The sequence below is a fragment of the Ricinus communis genome, chromosome 5, assembly GCF_019578655.1.
Source record: "Ricinus communis isolate WT05 ecotype wild-type chromosome 5, ASM1957865v1, whole genome shotgun sequence".
NCBI classification, from domain to species: Eukaryota; Viridiplantae; Streptophyta; class Magnoliopsida; order Malpighiales; family Euphorbiaceae; genus Ricinus; species Ricinus communis.
This window is the reverse complement of record NC_063260.1, coordinates 29,055,816-29,073,177: the sequence shown is the minus strand read 5'-3', so window position 1 is coordinate 29,073,177 and position 17,362 is coordinate 29,055,816. Positions and strand designations below refer to the sequence as shown.

Below are 17,362 nucleotides of genomic sequence, written 5' to 3'. Positions count from 1 at the left end.
TAATTTAATTGAACGTATATTACTATTATTTATTGTTAATATTATTTTTTCTCTTTATTTTATATTAACGATAATTATAGCAGCTCAGAAAATATTTATTAAGTTTAATTATTAACTTGCTATTTAAATTAAATTCAATTATTTTATAAATATTATAAAATATTAATATATAAAAATAATGATATATTTAGAATTATATGAAATGAGAGAAATAATAAAAATTAAATTTAAGAATGGCTATACATTCGACAAACCTCTTTTAATTAAAATTTTGTAATTAATGCAACTTAAAGCATCAGTACCAATCATAAACTATTAAGGAGTCCGTTAAAAGGCCGTCGTCGTTTCGGAGAGAGAGAGAGAGAAAAAAAAAAAGAAAAGAAAAAAGAAAAAGCATAATAAACAAACAGTAGAAAGGAAAAAATATCAAAACCAGACTAACCACCACTTGATTCTTTTCCCTTTTCTGTCTATATATAAAGTATAAAACAGAGTCTCTCTCTCCGAATAATTACAATCATAAGAACTCTCTATCCCTTTCTCTTGGTTCTTAATTCGACAGCTATGGCAGAATCGGTGGAGTTACCAGGTCGTTTAGCGATCCTTCCTTTTAGAAACAAGGTCTTATTACCTGGCGCCATAATTCGTATTCGCTGCACTTCTCCTAACAGGTCTGTTTACTTATACGCTTCCTGTTCTCCAATTCTTCATGATTAATCAATAAATTAATTAGCTGCTTTTTTTTTACATCGGTCTTTCTTTTTAATTGTAATTCGATTACAGTGTAAAATTGGTGGAACAAGAATTATGGCAGCGTGAAGAGAAGGGTCTGATAGGCATTTTACCTGTTCGTGATTCAGCTGCTGAGGAAACTACTACTTCTGTGGGTCCACCTCCTGTATTATCACAAGGTATAATCTATCTATGAGTTTTTTCTTTGCCGTATTATTGCACGTTCTTTTATTATAATTGATATTTGATTTTTAATTTTTTGTTTTATTAGGTGTTGGAAATGATTCTGGGAAAATTCAAGTTAATAACTCTGATAATAATCTCAAACTTGATGGCAAAAGTCAGCAGGAAGTTATTCGCTGGCATAACAGGTTATTTTTTTATTTTGTTTTATGGTCTTTTCTGTTAGACTGTGTTTGGGAAAGTCTGAGAATGCAAGAGTTCAATTCAAATCAATCAAACTCTATTCAGTCAATTCTTGTGTTTGGAAAGCTTGTAGCTTCTAAAATTCATCTCTTTCAACTTTAAAATAGAAAAGGCATTTTTTTAAAAATGAATTATTATTTTGTAACATTTCATATCAATTTAACTCTTGCACATGATTTGTTCCAAACTAGGCCTTATATGAAGATTTTTCTGTTTCTTATTATGATTGATTATAGTTCCCCCCCCTTTTTCTTGTATATGATATCAGGGGAGTGGCAGCTCGTGCATTGCATCTATCAAGAGGAGTGGAGAAACCTAGTGGGAGAGTGACATACATAGTTGTTCTTGAAGGTTTATGCAGATTCAGCGTTCAGGAGCTTAGCAAAAGAGGGATGTACTACACTGCACGCATATCTTCCCTTGAGATGACAAAAGCTGGTTAGTTCTTAATTAAGTTTATTTGTTTATATATTGTTGATTTTTTTAAATGATGAAGGCTGAATTATTTCATTTTGTTTCTTCTTAACTAGAGATGGAACAAGTGGAGCAAGATCCTGATTTTGTATCACTGTCTCGCCAGTTTAAAGCAACAGCCATGGAACTTATTTCAGTTCTTGAACAGGTACATCTTTTGTTAAAGTGTTTTGGAAATAGAAATTTTGGAAATGCATCTGTCTGTTTTGTGTCCACATTTATTAAGCTATTGGTAGATAGAATAGTCAATGTAATATTGCTTTCTGGAAGCAGAATGATACAAGTCTGGCATGTCATCAATATTTCTTTTGTTCAGTTTTTAATGGTTTTTCACTGCCGCACATTTGTGCAGCTTATTTGTTCTGTTTTTATATGTTTTCTATCGTTGTGTGCTTGTACAGCTTATCCTTTTGATTTCCTTTGAAAAATTACGTTTCCATGCACTGTGTTAGTATTGCTTGGAATACTGACCTATCACTTGTCATCATTAATACTTTATTCAATTGCTAGATGCAGTAATGATCATTAGGATCCACTTGCTTGTGCCTGCATTTTGGCAGTTGGAATTAATGTGGTATATCTCATCTTTCTTCCTTCAGTGTCGATGAGTTTAACTTTAGTCTCATTAGAGACAGATGCAACATGGCTGATTTTTAAGTTTTAAATCATTTTACTTGTTAGTTGATTTTGTGTTTCGAAATGCAATTCCTGTGATACATTATCGGTGAATGGGATGAAGGTTGCTGAAGAATTTTCTTTTGTTACTTGAAAATGTTTACTGATAACATGTCTGCTGTAGTCATACAGTGATGCTGTCAGTAATGCTTCTCTTCATCTATGTTCACAGAAGCAAAAAACTGATGGAAGGACAAAAGTTTTGTTGGAAACAGTCCCCATTCACAAGTTGGCAGATATTTTTGTTGCTAGCTTTGAGATGAGTTTTGAAGAGCAGCTATCTATGTTAGATTCAATTGATCTGAAAATAAGGCTTTCAAAAGCTACAGAGCTGGTTGACAGGCATTTACAGGTGATTATTTATTCAATGATAATTATCATCTGGCATGCTTACTTTTCTAGTTATATATGCTTCTAAGGCGTTCATTGATTAAGCTAAATTTTACTTGTGGCAGTCAATACGTGTAGCAGAAAAAATTTCTCAAAAGGTTGAGGGACAATTATCAAAATCACAGAAAGAGTTTCTTCTGCGCCAGCAGGTTTGATTGTAGTCTGTTTATATTGTGAGAAGTATAGTGTATAGGCTACATATTTCAGCATTCCTAGCTGTCCAGATCAGTCAGGAATTGAGATTTGGGATAAATTTATTAGTGGGTTGGATGCCTCTGGCAAAGATAATCAATACTATTGTTTCTACTGTCCTTTTGGGTTGGAGTGGGGGTTTGACTGGTTTATATGTCCTTTAAATTTTTGACAGGTGGTTAGAATTAAATACCCTGTATTTAGGGGTTTGTTTATTTGAAGCCCTAATGTTTCATATGTTGCATTTTGAGGCTTGAACAATTTAAGAGTTTCAATTGAAATCTTCATATTTCTGTTTCATCTCAACCTGACTAATTTATTCATGGGATCTTTCAATTAAGCTGCTTAAGAAAAAAAAGTTTCTTATTAATCAAAACAAATTCGTAAAGCTCAGATTTATAAAGAACTATTATTAGATTAAAGAGTTATGAGATCTGTAAATATATGGTGCTTAACTGACTCATGCAAGCCATATGTTAAATTGAAACTAACCACGAGGGTGTTAAAGCACAAAACCAAATTTGTTGAAAGAAAAAATAGAATGAGTAAGCTTAAAAGAAATTTGGTCATGGTTGTTGTATATAAATGCTTAAATTGTTCAGGTCTCAAATTTCAGCATCTAAATTTAAGGACCTTAGTTGAAATTGGCCAGTCTAGAAAGTTTTTTTTTTTTTCTTTTCTTGGTATAATTTGGATAATTTCTTGAAGCAAAACTAGCTTACCATAAAATAAAAGGGACTCTTGTTATCTCTGGAACTGGCTGCAGTGCTTTTTATTCATTAAGTGCATTAAATTGCTTGCATTAATATGAGTTGTGATTGGTGAGGATTATGGCTTCTTAACTGAAGGTTAAGTTTTGTGTATTGGAAATGACGTTTAATAGGTGCATTTTGTCATGGGATGTAAAAAACTGAAGCTATTATCATCATTCATTTTTGGAAAAATGGATATCTAGTATACAGTCAAGCACATTTCAAAGGGTTATTGAAGTCACTATTCTTTTGATGTTTCCTGCTACTTTATTCACAAAGATCGTTTTGTTTTCTAAAACTTAACTACCTTATTCAGTTTTGGCGCTGAATCATTTGAGACATGTTTTAGATGAGAGCTATAAAAGAGGAGCTTGGTGACAATGACGATGATGAGGATGATGTTGCTGCGCTAGAAAGAAAGATGCAAAGTGCAGGAATGCCTTCAAATATCTGGAAGCATGCCCAGAGGGAGCTAAGGTATGCCTTTTTAGATGATAACAACAGAAGATGATGAGTTACAAATGATAGATGTCTTTAGGGATTATTTAACCTTATATAGCTGTGGATTCACATGGACCAACTATTGATGTAAACTACTGTCATTTTTGGGAGGTTTATATGAAGGAATACCATCTTAGATGATTATGGACACAATTCTTGAAACTTATCAAGGAGAATTTTACTGAATTCTTAGGCTCTTATTTTCTTTTGTGGAAACTACTTTATTGGAAAACATTATTATGCTTTTCCCAGTGTCTGGTGTATATAAGAAAATTGGTTAACAAAAGATGTTGTAGGTCAAAGAGAAAACTAGTTGATTTTAAGGAACTAGAAATTGTTTTCTAGACTTCCTAACCTCATAGAAGGGGAAATAAGGTATAAGAGGATTACACAGGCATATAGTCTCTAGTCTACCAACCATTGGCTATCCAATTGGTAGTCACCAGTCACTACGGGCTGCTGTGGGTCTCTGGAGATCATCACGATTCACCTATTTTCTGTAATTTAAGGATAATTTCCTTTTAACTTTTGGTGTTACAACAAAACAACAAAAGCATTTCCAAAGAAAGGATTCAGCAAGTGATTTCTTTTGTTGATACTTTTTTGTTTGTTGATTTGGTCTGTATGATTGTGTGATTAGGCAATCCGTATTGAATAATGGTTGTAAAGATGTTTTTGCTCTTAATTAAATCTCTTTGGGTATTGACCCGAAAAAAAAGTTATTTTATGCCAAGCAATGAGAGCCTTAATCTCTATCACACTTCAATGTTGCTTTGCTCATTGTGCTTTAATCAAGTGAAGGATCCAAACTTTAAATTCTTCATTTCTTCAGAAGTAATTCTTTTAATTTCTGACATATATGTATAATCTAACTATTATTTTCCTGCATCTCAGGAGGCTTAAGAAAATGCAACCTCAGCAACCGGGATATAATAGTTCACGTGTTTACTTGGAGCTTCTTGCCGATCTTCCCTGGCAAAAGGATAGTGAAGAACATGATTTGGATTTAAAAGCTGCAAAAGAACGTCTTGACAGTGATCATTATGGCCTAGTCAAAGTCAAGCAACGAATAATTGAATATCTAGCAGTTCGCAAGGTTGACCTCTTTTCTAGTAGCTGTTGGCTTGCATGACCTTAATGTTTGAGCTTCAACTGAACAAATATATGAATTGAAATTTATGTGCTGCAGCTTAAACCAGATGCCAGAGGTCCTGTCTTGTGTTTTGTTGGTCCTCCAGGGGTTGGGAAAACATCTTTGGCATCATCTATTGCTACCGCGCTGGGCAGAAAATTTGTTCGATTATCCCTTGGTGGTGTTAAGGATGAGGCGGACATTAGGGGGCATAGGAGAACATACATTGGAAGCATGCCTGGGCGTCTTATTGATGGTCTAAAGGTAGAAAGAATTGTCATAGATCATGTCTTAAGTTTGCAATTTCTTCAGTATTTTCTCCACATATTTGTTTGCATGCTTCATTCAAGAAGGCATGTGCATGCTTTTTCTGTTCCATTATTTCTGTGATGTTGTGTGCTTGCATCAGGCCATTGGTCATAGATATGCGATTGTGTTACATGAGATTCTATAGTTTTTCTCTAGAAAATTCAGAAATAAGAAAATTCTTTGTGGTCGTTATAATGGTGTTGTGATCGACCTTGCCATCCCTGCTTTGGGCTAAGGTCGTGCTGCTGATGGTCTAGGATATCCATATCTGGTGCTAGTCTCCCTGTCCCTTATCCTTAGAATGCTTGTGTTTGTAAATGAGCATCACTAGTAATACTATAAGGTGTAACCTTATAATCATGATGTATTATTGGGTAGGGGTTTCCAGTCTTTCATGTATTCATGGACATGTTAGCAGCCCATGAGGTGCATTAGAGTTGTACTAGATATACTATGGATAAACCAATATCATCGGGTTGTTGTTTTTCCTCTGACTTGCTTCAGTAATCATTTTTTTTTTGGATTAGGATGCTATAATGTGGGCAAATATCGGAACATATAAAGATTTTTCTGAATGATCTGCTTATGATGATTATGTATATTATTCAGTTACTATTCTGATTCTTACGCAAGATTTTACCTTGTTTTTATACATGCTCGATTATTTGGGTTGAAGACAGACTTATGATCTAATATATTTGGCATTCAGAGAGTAGGTGTTTGCAATCCAGTCATGCTGTTGGATGAGATTGACAAGACTGGTTCTGATGTGCGTGGAGATCCAGCTTCAGCTCTGCTAGAGGTTCTTGACCCTGAACAGAACAAGACATTTAATGATCAGTATCCTTTTCTCTTTCAGGATGTCTTTCAAAAAAGAAAAAAGAAAATTGGTTAGGGTAGACTCGGCCTTTGAGCTCGTTCTTTCATCCATTGTCATTTTAGCTTTACATAAGGCTGATTATTAATTCTTCTAGTCCTACTAGCATTTCTCGTACAGATTTAGAAGTTCTAATGCATTTGAATTGCTCCCCTGGAGTATAGGGAGATATATGTGACTACACATAGGGTTACATAGAAGAAGTTATTTAATTTGGGGTGGCTAGTTAAATTTTGAGACAATCAAATGTGCATACTGCTTAGTTTTAATGTCCAACCGATGAAGCATTTGTATACAAGGTTCCAGTGTTGATTTTGCAAATAATGTGTGTGCTTGGATTAATCACTAGTATCACCTCTTAACAGTCCCATGAATGCGTCGACTATGAGTAGTTATTCCTTAATTGAAGGTCTATAGCTATTTGAATGTTCCATTTGACCTCTCTAAGGTGATTTTTGTGGCAACTGCAAATAGGGCACAGCCTATTCCTCCTCCACTCTTAGACAGGATGGAAGTCATTGAGCTCCCTGGGTATACACCTGAAGAAAAGCTTAGAATAGCCATGCGACATTTGATTCCAAGAGTTTTGGACCAGCATGGATTGGGCTCTGAGTTCCTTCAAATTCCAGAGGTAGAAAATAATAACGTAGGAGATTCTAACATGAACAATGTCATTACTTATTATTATTATTATTATTTTTGTGTCAATTCATGATAAAGGCAAGTTCGCCCCTTGCTGTCATACAAGTAAAGTTATGGGGATTTATGCTGGGGTGTGAATTATTATGCCTTTTGGCCTTTGGCTGAGTTCTTCCTGGTGTATGTTATTTTTCATTAATAATTTTTTCCTTGAAAGCGATTGTTCAATACTTTCAATGGTCTCCGTATCTGTGAATTATGCATACATCTATCAGTTATATGCCTTTTTTTTTGGCTCAAGTTCCTGTTGTTACAACTTTAATATTGAAGTTGAAGTAGTCAGTAAGAAGGTCTGTGCTTGTGCTGTGTTAGTGAGCCGATTATCAGGTTTGTTCTCTTAGTTCCATCAGAACTATTTGAAACCAAGAGCTGGATACTGGAGAGGCTTTTGGTATTTCTCAAATCTCTCATCCAGTTCCTGAATTAGTTTCTTTCCAGATGGTTCATCCAATCCCTTGCTTTCATTCCCAAAACTGGATCAGATTAACTCCAAGCTATATTTTCCAGCTTCTACCCTTTAATTTTAGTAAATCTGGATGGAATTTAAACTGCGAATTTTCTGACTTAAGTTCGATTATCTGGTTAATGTCATTCTTCCTGAACTGCGATGCGTGTTTGACTTCCTTTTTCTTTTTCTGGTAGCATCTTCTTTGACTTTCATGTGTCCTTTCTCTTGCATCCCTGTTCATAAAATGAGAGAAAAGAAAGGTTCTTGGTTGAGAACTATGAGTGGACAGTCTATTGCATTGTGTGTTACAATTTTATGCAAATTTTGTACTGGAATTTAGTTCTGAATGCCTTTCAATGTGGTAGGCTATGGTGAAACTGGTCATCCAGAGGTACACTAGGGAGGCTGGTGTCCGGAACCTGGAGAGGAGCTTAGCTGCATTGGCTCGTGCTGCAGCTGTAAGACTTGCAGAGCAAGAACAAGCTCTTCCATTGAGCAAAAATATGCACCGTTTGGCTTCACCACTATTGGAGAATAGGCTTGCTGATGGAGCTGAAGTGGAAATGGAAGTCATTCCAATGAGTGATAATAATCATGAGTTATCAAACTCATTCAGGGTTGCCTCGGCTTTGGTTGTGGATGAAGCCATGCTGGAAAAAGTACTAGGGGTAATAATTCTGCTCATTGGCTTTTCCATTTTTCTACATTATGCTTTGATTTTGGTTCTTTAGTCCTTGTGCACTATGGAAGTATGGCTTAATATTTTCTTTGTTATGATGCTCATCATTTTAGCAATTATCATTTGTTGGTAAAAGATTTTACATTTGGTTGGATTAAGCTTTATCTAGCTGAACTTCATGCTTAAGGATACTCCGTGTTGAAGCACTTGCTTGCCATGCTCACATGGAAGATCTTTAAAAGATGTTAGGTTATACAGATGAAATGTATTTCTTGTTAATGTTTACTGTATTTTTTACTATTATCATCTGGTCTGTAGCTTAGGAATCAAGGGATTCCATCACTGATACCTCCATCTCTTTTAAGATTTTTCGTTGTGCAAAAATTTGTTTTTATATGTCCAAAGTCGAACATAGTTAGAATAATTCATTACAAGCTACTAGAAATTGCATAACTGTCTACCTTTTTAATCCCACAACTTTGTGTTGTTCTTTTTTGTTATAGAATTCAATATATTGTTTAATTGGCAGAGACAATAGCTGAAAGTGCATTTGGTCCATACTTTGTGAATGACAGATAACACCATGGTACATACAAAGATTTTTGTTTTGAAAAATTATTTTGAATTTCTCTTGCACTCTCTGCAGGAGAAGTGATGCATAGCAGTATAGAACAACTTTTTTTCTTTGGCGGATTTCTTTTGTTTTAATTGACCTATTTTGACTTCTCATAAACCTCATAAATAGTCTTATAAAGAGACTATTCTATTTAACAGTTTCTTTTTTTCTTTGTGGGGTGGGAATTTGGAGGGTGGTGCAGGATTGTCATGCTACCCTATGATTCAGCCTAACAACTTATAGTTGCAGTTTTGACTTATAACCTGTACTTCTGGTTCTTTGACGCGGTTAGATGATTTTAGTGCATGCTTTTGAAACCAAAACAAACTCTGTAATTAGAATGCTTTGGTTCTCAATTACTTGGTTGAGACATTCCTACTTTTGAACAAATCTGAGGGTTTTGCTCATTTAAATTGTAAAATAATGCAGCCTCCAAGATTTGATGATAAAGAAGCTGCAGAGCGCGTTGCTAGTCCTGGTATATCAGTTGGGCTGGTTTGGACTGCCTTTGGTGGAGAGGTTCAGTTTGTAGAGGCTACAGCAATGGCAGGAAAGGGTGATTTACATCTCACTGGGCAACTTGGTGATGTTATTAAAGAATCAGCACAAATAGCATTAACATGGGTAAGTCTATATCCTTCCCTAATCACTAGTGCTATTTTAAATTGTTTCCTAAGCTATAGCTGCTTATAATGTTCTGGAACCTTATACATCATACAATTGGAAATGTACATAGTTCTCTAGAAGTTGCTTTCATTAGTAGCTATATAAGAAATCAGATTCAGATTTAATGTCTATTAATTTTATTCTTTTGTTCAGGAGTAATGTAATATCGTCAAGCCAAAGAGAAAGGCAGTATTATTTTATGTTTAGCTGTATTATTCTCTTCATTTCTTAAAGAAATCCACTGAAATTTTCCTGTATTAAAGAATACAAGATATATTTAAATGTTTAACTGTCGATGATTTGATGATTGCTAATCTACTTTATGTTCAAGGATGTGGATATTTAAATTGTTTGACTGAAATGTTTCATGACGTGAGGCGCCATGTGAACATGCCTACCATTTTCTGCTCTCAGAAAATTTAGCTTAAATGTTGTAGGTACGAGCCAGGGCAACAGATCTACAGTTTGCAGCTGCTCACGAAATCAATCTCCTTGAGGGGCGGGATATTCATATTCATTTCCCTGCTGGGGCTGTACCCAAGGATGGGCCCTCAGCTGGTGTGACACTGGTAACAGCTCTTGTTTCGCTCTTCAGCCGGAAAAGAGTAAGAGCAGATACAGCAATGACTGGAGAGATGACTTTGCGGGGCCTTGTTCTTCCTGTTGGTGGTATCAAGGATAAGGTAATGTTCACTTACCTCATTAGCTACTTCTGTTACTTTCATCTCAAGGAAAGAATCTAGGAATCATGGACCATATCAGTCCTGTGGTTTCAATTCATGCTATCATTATATTTTGTGAAGTTGAATCATGAAAGATTTGATATATCTTTTTAACCTCAATAAACTCCTTACTTTGTGTCAAAACATTTTTGCAATGGAAGACAATTCATTCATTTTGAACATGAGATTATATGGTGTTTTACACATGGTGCTTGTGTTAAATTGTATTGATGGCCATGAATTTAGTGTCACCATTAAATGGAGTTGATTTCTGAGCAATGGCCGTTTGGTTGCTCAAGTAATTTTTGCATACGGCTACTTACATAGATAGAACAATTTTGAGTAAAAGAACAAATTTGAGCTATACTTTTGAATGTGTATTTAATTTACATAAAGCATTAATTTTGTAAGTATTGATAATGGTAGGGTCTTGGATTTGCATTCTTGCTTTATTGGAAAATATATTTCCAATTGGCCATATAATATTCGCTTTCCCCTCCCCCCTCTCTATGTATGTATTTAGTATGTATGTCGGGTGATTTTATATATTTTCCATCACTACATATTATGTTTAATTAATTCGAGAAATTATTGTATCTTATGGTTCACTTAGATTCTCAATTCATAATAGTATTTCCATTCCCAATTTGACACCTATATTCTAGAATATGTATAATTAATAAAAGTGGAATAGAAATTTATGAGTGGTAAGTTTGTTGCTATGCATGGATGGTTGAATATCAGTTTTGTATTATCGCATTTGGTTTGGCCTGCTTATACCATAAATGTGGATTTTAATAATGTTTTCTTGCAGATATTGGCGGCACATCGTTATGGTATCAAAAGAGTAATATTACCAGAGAGAAATTTGAAGGACTTGGTTGAAGTACCGGCAGCTGTGCTTGGGAGTCTTGAGGTGATTAAGTTCCAACTTGCTTGTTAATGGCTGGGTTTAAATAACTGTAGGGCTGAATTGTCATATTCTCTCATCTCTCATCTGTTACCTTCTCTTTATAAAAAATTGGATCAATTTTGATATATTTGGCCTCAAATCACTTTCTTGAATTTTCATTGTTAAGCTGAGGCTGTTGTTTGTGTTGTATTAAGCTGTATCATTGGGGCACGACTTATATGCTGTATTCCTTTTACAGATTCTACTAGCTAAGCGGATGGAAGATGTGTTGGAGCAGGCGTTTGAAGGTGGTTGCCCATGGAGAATACACTCAAAGTTATGACAAGATCCTCTGGGCGTGAAAATCAAGCTAAATCTCTGGTGATGGGGTGGGTTGTTTGGCTTGTCACCACATCCACCAGGCAGACAGATCTCATTTTATAGCTGCTGCTGCTGCCTAGCAAACAAAGATCAAAATGGTAAGAAGAAGTTCAAAACTGGTTTGTTCCAACAAAGAAGAAAAGAGTTCTCAGCTGAGGCAGAAGGCAACGAATTATATCCATCCGTCCAAATATTATTCTCCAATGGGATAGTTTTCCACTTCCGTCATCGTCATCGTCATCGTCATCGTCATCGTATCTGGCTGTATTTATAGTGGGCAGGTAAGCCAGTGTCTCCCTCTGACCTTCTCACCCCCTTCCACTCCCATTTCCTACCCTCATTTTGTGTGATCATGTAGCAATTTGTAAATTTTGTATTATTATTATTATTATTATTATTATTATTATTATTATTTAATTGAGAAAGGCAATGCTAGCTATTTGATTTATGATGACACAATTCTATGTTTTTCTTTGAATATTGAGTGATATCTCATTGGTATATCATTGTCCTTCCTCTACTGTCAAACATACATATATAACAACTCGTCTGTGTAGTGGTGCCTTAATCTAAGGTATATTCAAGAAGCGGAAATTTCTGTTTTAAATATACAATAATCTGATTCCAGATTTTAAAGGCTTAAAGACAGACTGTTTAGAAGCTAAAAGCAGACCCAGTTATGAATGATGTGATATCTATCTAGTTTTATTTAGAATTTCATACAATTGGATTGAGATTTTTTGGAAAATGAACTTTCCGTTTCATAGGAATGAAGTACAACCAACTATTATAATAGTCGGTCAATAAATAAAATTAAAAAGGAATAAATAAACAATTATAAAGTTTTCTAATAATTACAAAACATTCTTTTTTATATGTGAGAATTAAATATATTTAATAAGCAAAGACGAGCAATCTAAAAAGATAAATATTTCAAAAGATCATATAATTTTTTAACCATTTTAATATTATTTTTATTATTTAAATAAAAGTAAGCTTTCTATGTGAAATAATTTTTTTTAGAACTTAATGACAACTGAACTATAATATTAAATCATTAAATAAATAAATAATTGTTACTAATGTATTCTTTTAAAGATTTTATTAGTTGTTTCTTTAATGTATTGAGAATTTTATGTGCCAGTATACGTATGATGACCACATTGCAATTTAAGAAATTGGTCCCAATTCCTTACTTAGCCAAACAACAGGATCCGCTTGGTTCAGGTCCAGAATTGGAACGGCCCACTTCAATTGTTTTTTGTTTGGTTAATAAAAACTAGTCTAGAAATGAGAATGGGAATCCAATATCCCCAAGAATGGAAAAGACCCATTTATAACCTTGAACCAACCAAACGGGTACTTATTATAATCTTCATTCTCCTCCGAGAGGATTACCCTCCATTCATCCAATTTTGAGTGCGATTCCGACGTGTGAACCAGACGGCCTTTATTTGGCAAGTGAAGAAGTCATGCTTCCTGCAAATTGATTGCAATCAGTTAAGCAGATGATCTTGCTAGGTTAAAAGATCTGATAGAGGGGTCATCGTCAACTTGCAATTACATGATACATCCATATCTCTATCCTCTGTATCAGACTTCTATCCTATCCATAGGGTGCTCGTATCGTATCATATCACTTCACGTCGCTTAGCTTACTTTGCCCAAAACGAGATAAAGTTATACAGAAAAAGGAGATAAAGAAGGTCAACCCAAAAAGAACTGCAAATCCGTTTTGTTAAAAATGGATGTCCTTTGATCCCCTCCCTGTGCTCCTCCTGTTTAACATCGAACCTATGCTATCAAGGCATGCACTATGATTAATCACGGTTAAGACTACTAGCAAAACCATGGCACCTCATTTAAATGTGCCGGCTGATCTGGTTTTTAACTAGACCAAATTCTCTGAGAAACCAATAATCGTAACAAGCAAACCTCCCAAGCCAAAGAGGTTTCTAGAACAAAGTCTTGTTTCTGGAGACTTTATTTACCTTTCTGAGAATCAGAGCAAAGACAAGCCTATGCAGTATGCAGTTTACAGCTTATGATGGGAAAATTTAAACAGCCAATCAACCATAAAAAGGAAGCCAGGTGAAAAAGAAAATTTGAGCAAGTATGCAGGGGACAATTAGCCTGTGAGAGCAGAGTTGAGAGCACTGTGTACATCAACTCCAATCTGGGCCTCAGCTTTCTCCAAGTCAGTTGTAGCTGAGCTGAGCTTCTGAGTGAACTCTGCAAGCCCCTTTTGCACTAAACTTGGGTCAATGTGGTCAACTGGCACAGCCTCAACAGCAATTATATCAGCGACAGAGTTCGCGTGGATGAAAGCAAATCCACTGCTTAGAAAATATTTGGTGACATCATTTCCTTCATGAACTGATAAGATTCCAGGCTTCAGTTCAGCAATTGTGGGTACGTGTCCTGGCAAAACACCCATTTGCCCAGTTGTTGCAGGCATGATGACCATGTCAACCTGAGACATAGTAGATATATAGCATACATGATCACTGAAAAATGTAAGAGCTGTATACAATAGCTCCATAGAGGTAATGAGACTGCTGCTAATTTAAGAATTCCACAATCTTGTATCCAGTATAGGGTCTTATCAATCAGGAATTTTTATAATATGATAGCATCCCATTGAAAACCATAAGGCCATCTATCCTCCACCAGCCCAAGGAATCTTGATGATAACAGCAGTTACTATTGATGTAAGGATCACAAATCATATCTGATTATTTCTTATGCTAGAGGAGAAACCATTTCATCAAGAAATATAAATGGACAAGGACTTCTAAAATTCAGTTTAAACACTTCAGAAATCAAAGGGCCCCAGAGTTTTGATGTGATTAAAAACTTACAAGTTAAATAGCAGGTGAAAAAAATCAACCACAAAGAAATGCAGATAGATTTGTTAATTGTGGTGCAGCCAAATGTTGCTTGTCCTGACTTCACTAAAAGGGAAAATTTGGGTCGTACAACAGGATAAGAATATGCTCTTCCAAAGACCTCTCAAATTCAATCCTCCTCTCACTGAAGCTCTTACCTACTCCTCCCCTCACAAACCACCTCCACCTCTCCCCACCCCCCTTTCCTCTCTCTCTCTCTCTCTCTCTCTCTCTCCCCTACATTTTCCTTTCAAGCGACGGAGAAGACATGCTACAGACAACGATATCAAATACCAAATAGAGACCCATACAGGATAGACTAGTCTGTTTGGGAGTTGGAACTGACTTGATTGACCATATTCTCCTAAGGATTTTAAATGATATGTGAACTGATTTAGCTCTGCTAATTATCAATGTTTACTGCCAATTCTATTTAACCATTGCATCAATTTTATTTAATTTCGAAACACATAGATGGCACTACTGAGAATGCTTCCATCTATAATACTCATCAATTCTTTCCAGCAGGCTTCAACTATGTTTCCAATTACTTGAGCTCGAAACAATGCTGTGAAAAGAAACTTTTTTCTTTTAGGTTAGCACTAGGGTAGAATGTCTTTTGCTTCACATCCTATACACCACACCTCAATACCATTTGCTTTGTGACCATGTAGATCAAAAACTAAAAGTCTAAAAGCTATTCATTAATCATGTATGGTAAAGGATGACGTGGTTCAACTCATAAGAAAATCCATCACAATACCTGTTATATACCCATAGCTACTTAGCTAGATATGCTCAATAATCAACCCCTCGTCACTAATGTGATATATTAACTCAGATGTAAGCACCAGAAGCAAACATGTAATAAATTGTTAAAACCTGAAACTTCAGATGCAAAGATCAGAAACTATCAGCAGGACCAAAACTTTCTTACTTTTCCTATATTGTGTGATAGCAAAACCATTTCATTTCTAGACAGGATGAACTCAAAGTAAAGACACAGACATATAAGAGGTCAGTACCTGATTTACTCTTTAACCATCATGGGAACATAAAGCAAATGGTGTGAAAGAAGAATCTTATTGGAAAAGATAGTAGTGGAGACTCAGCGCGAAAGTTGGAAGTGCATACAGTTACCAATATCGCATCAAGAACTGAGCCAACAGGAGACCTTACATTGGGAGATCAAAAATCCAAATAAGCAAAAACATTTACTTAATTGGGCTGTTTCAAGACACTTTAATGCTATGTTGTTCACAGAGAATAACTACTCCAAAACCCATCCATTTTGGAGCTTAATTAACTAAAACTTGACTTCATATACGGCTCAAATGTGAGCAAAATCACCCAAACAAAGCCAAAAAGTGAACTTGAAATAGCACGAAATTAACCCCTCCAGACAGTAACAAGAAAATTTGAAAGACCCTTTGGTGTACATTTTAAAAAGAAAAACCAAGATAAAAAGATAAGCAGATATCAACTGATACAAGGTATAAAATTGGAAGCAAACACTCCACACATAAATATTACGCTTATAACATGTTTTTAGAATGGCCAGAGGTATAAAATCACATTTTTAAAAACTTGACCTAGATGGGCATGACTAGAATAACCTAAGAGAAGTTACATGCAAACTAGAACAAGATGTGAAATAATCCAAATCCTGCAAATATGAAACTGATAAAACAAATCATAAATTGACAATGGTATGTATATCAATAACTAATCACACTGTCAATCCAAAACCTAATGAAATCAAACCTCAATTACATTAACAAAACAGTAAATAGAAATGGATCAACATTAAGACATACCAAGGAAGCACATTTACAGAAATCAAATACCATAATCTTAGAATTCAAGCAAAACCCAGATAAAAGAAAACACCGAACATAAAGGCTAAAAACAAATAGCTAAACAAGAAATCAAACCTCTTTGGTGGAAAGCTCAGATGCATAAGGAAGCACAAAATTAACAGTGAGCTTAGATGGAATAGTAGAGGGAGTAGACGGGCGAGGTTGCATGAAAGCCGCTGGAGTCTTGGGTGGGTCCATATTTGGAACCACCTTTCTCCACGATTCTACGAAGTCGGAATCGACGGAGGCCGTGGCTGGCACCTCTGTTGACATGGCTCGACCCATCATCATCTTTGGCTGTTGAGTAAGGGATCTGCCAAAAAGGCGGGATGTTTGCCTCAACATGGTTCTGGTGAGTGGCGGCGGCGGCTTTTGAGGCTATTCGATGTGGTTGGAAATGGAATCGGAGTTTCGTCAGTGATAGATAGTGAGAATGGTTATTATAATAAATGTTCAATTTTAGATGCAATATTTATGTCCCTGAAATTTTACTTAGTAGTCAATTTCGTGCCTCGACTTCATATTTTACCAATCACACCCTTAAATTTAATTTTTCATTAATAAATATGATTTTTTCTTTTTTTGAGAACTTAATAAACATGCAATTAGTGTATGATGATGCACATACTTGAATTTAATTTTTCGTTAGTAAGCATGTGATCAGAGTATGATGAAGTCTAAAAAACGCACGTTGATATTCAAAATCTCTCTTTCAATGAGAATAGAAAACCCTTCATTTTTCTTATGCCTTAATTTTCATTTTTATTCTAAAAATTCCAAGTTAAGGGTCAATAGATACTAATCTTGTTGATTCAAAAAAATCATAATTTGATAGGTCCCTTTTTAAAAAAGAATTAATTTGATAAATAAATCAATAAGTGAAAGCTCAAATAACTATACTTGAACTGGAAAAATAGTTAACAACCATTAAATAAAGTCACTGTTGAATTGAAATCAAATTGACAACTAGGTTTGTATTTGTTCACATGAAAGAAATAGAAAATGCTACTTATGGGAGCTTTGTAAATGCTGTGCAACTCGAGGAGGCTTTA

The 17,362-nt window shown here is 35.1% G+C and overlaps 2 protein-coding genes across 3 annotated transcripts; one reads left to right on the top strand and one right to left on the bottom strand.

Annotated features, from left to right (window-relative positions):
• Positions 1 to 245: 245 nt before the first annotated feature.
• LOC8263721 (lon protease homolog 2, peroxisomal) lies at positions 246 to 12,011 on the top strand. Of its 2 annotated transcripts, none has more exons than XM_048374162.1 (17): positions 246 to 671; positions 784 to 911; positions 1,004 to 1,103; positions 1,427 to 1,596; positions 1,689 to 1,780; positions 2,432 to 2,659; positions 2,763 to 2,846; positions 3,991 to 4,118; positions 5,037 to 5,238; positions 5,332 to 5,538; positions 6,293 to 6,423; positions 6,878 to 7,091; positions 7,973 to 8,275; positions 9,332 to 9,526; positions 10,006 to 10,251; positions 11,105 to 11,206; positions 11,442 to 12,011. In XM_048374162.1, the coding sequence occupies exons 1-17, from the start codon at positions 565 to 567 to the stop codon at positions 11,523 to 11,525; spliced, it is 2,721 nt and encodes a 906-aa protein (XP_048230119.1). In that variant the 5' UTR covers positions 246 to 564; the 3' UTR covers positions 11,526 to 12,011. The 2 variants fall into 2 exon arrangements, with proteins under 2 accessions (XP_048230119.1, XP_002528799.1); XM_002528753.4 differs by having other exon boundaries at positions 250 to 671; positions 2,480 to 2,659.
• Positions 12,012 to 13,515: 1,504 nt separating this feature from the next.
• Positions 13,516 to 16,741, bottom strand: LOC8263720 (ATP synthase subunit delta', mitochondrial). The gene is made up of 2 exons (XM_002528752.4): positions 16,386 to 16,741; positions 13,516 to 14,036 (listed from the first exon to the last, which is right to left on the bottom strand). Exons 1-2 carry the CDS (start codon positions 16,653 to 16,655, stop codon positions 13,692 to 13,694), a joined length of 615 nt encoding a protein of 204 aa, XP_002528798.1. The 5' UTR covers positions 16,656 to 16,741; the 3' UTR covers positions 13,516 to 13,691.
• Positions 16,742 to 17,362: the final 621 nt, after the last annotated feature.

Bases quoted from the DNA above. Each gene is read 5' to 3' on its own strand.
- LOC8263721 (XM_048374162.1), top strand. From the start codon at position 565: ATGGCAGAATCGGTGGAGTTACCAGGTCGTTTAGCGATCCTTCCTTTT. The intron at 5,239-5,331 runs GTTGACCTCTTT...TATGTGCTGCAG, and splicing joins AATATCTAGCAGTTCGCAAG to CTTAAACCAGATGCCAGAGG. The intron at 11,207-11,441 runs GTGATTAAGTTC...TTCCTTTTACAG, and splicing joins CTGTGCTTGGGAGTCTTGAG to ATTCTACTAGCTAAGCGGAT.
- LOC8263720 (XM_002528752.4), bottom strand. From the start codon at position 16,655: ATGTTGAGGCAAACATCCCGCCTTTTTGGCAGATCCCTTACTCAACAG. The intron at 14,037-16,385 runs GTTTGATTTCTT...ACTATGTCTCAG, and splicing joins CTGAGCTTTCCACCAAAGAG to GTTGACATGGTCATCATGCC.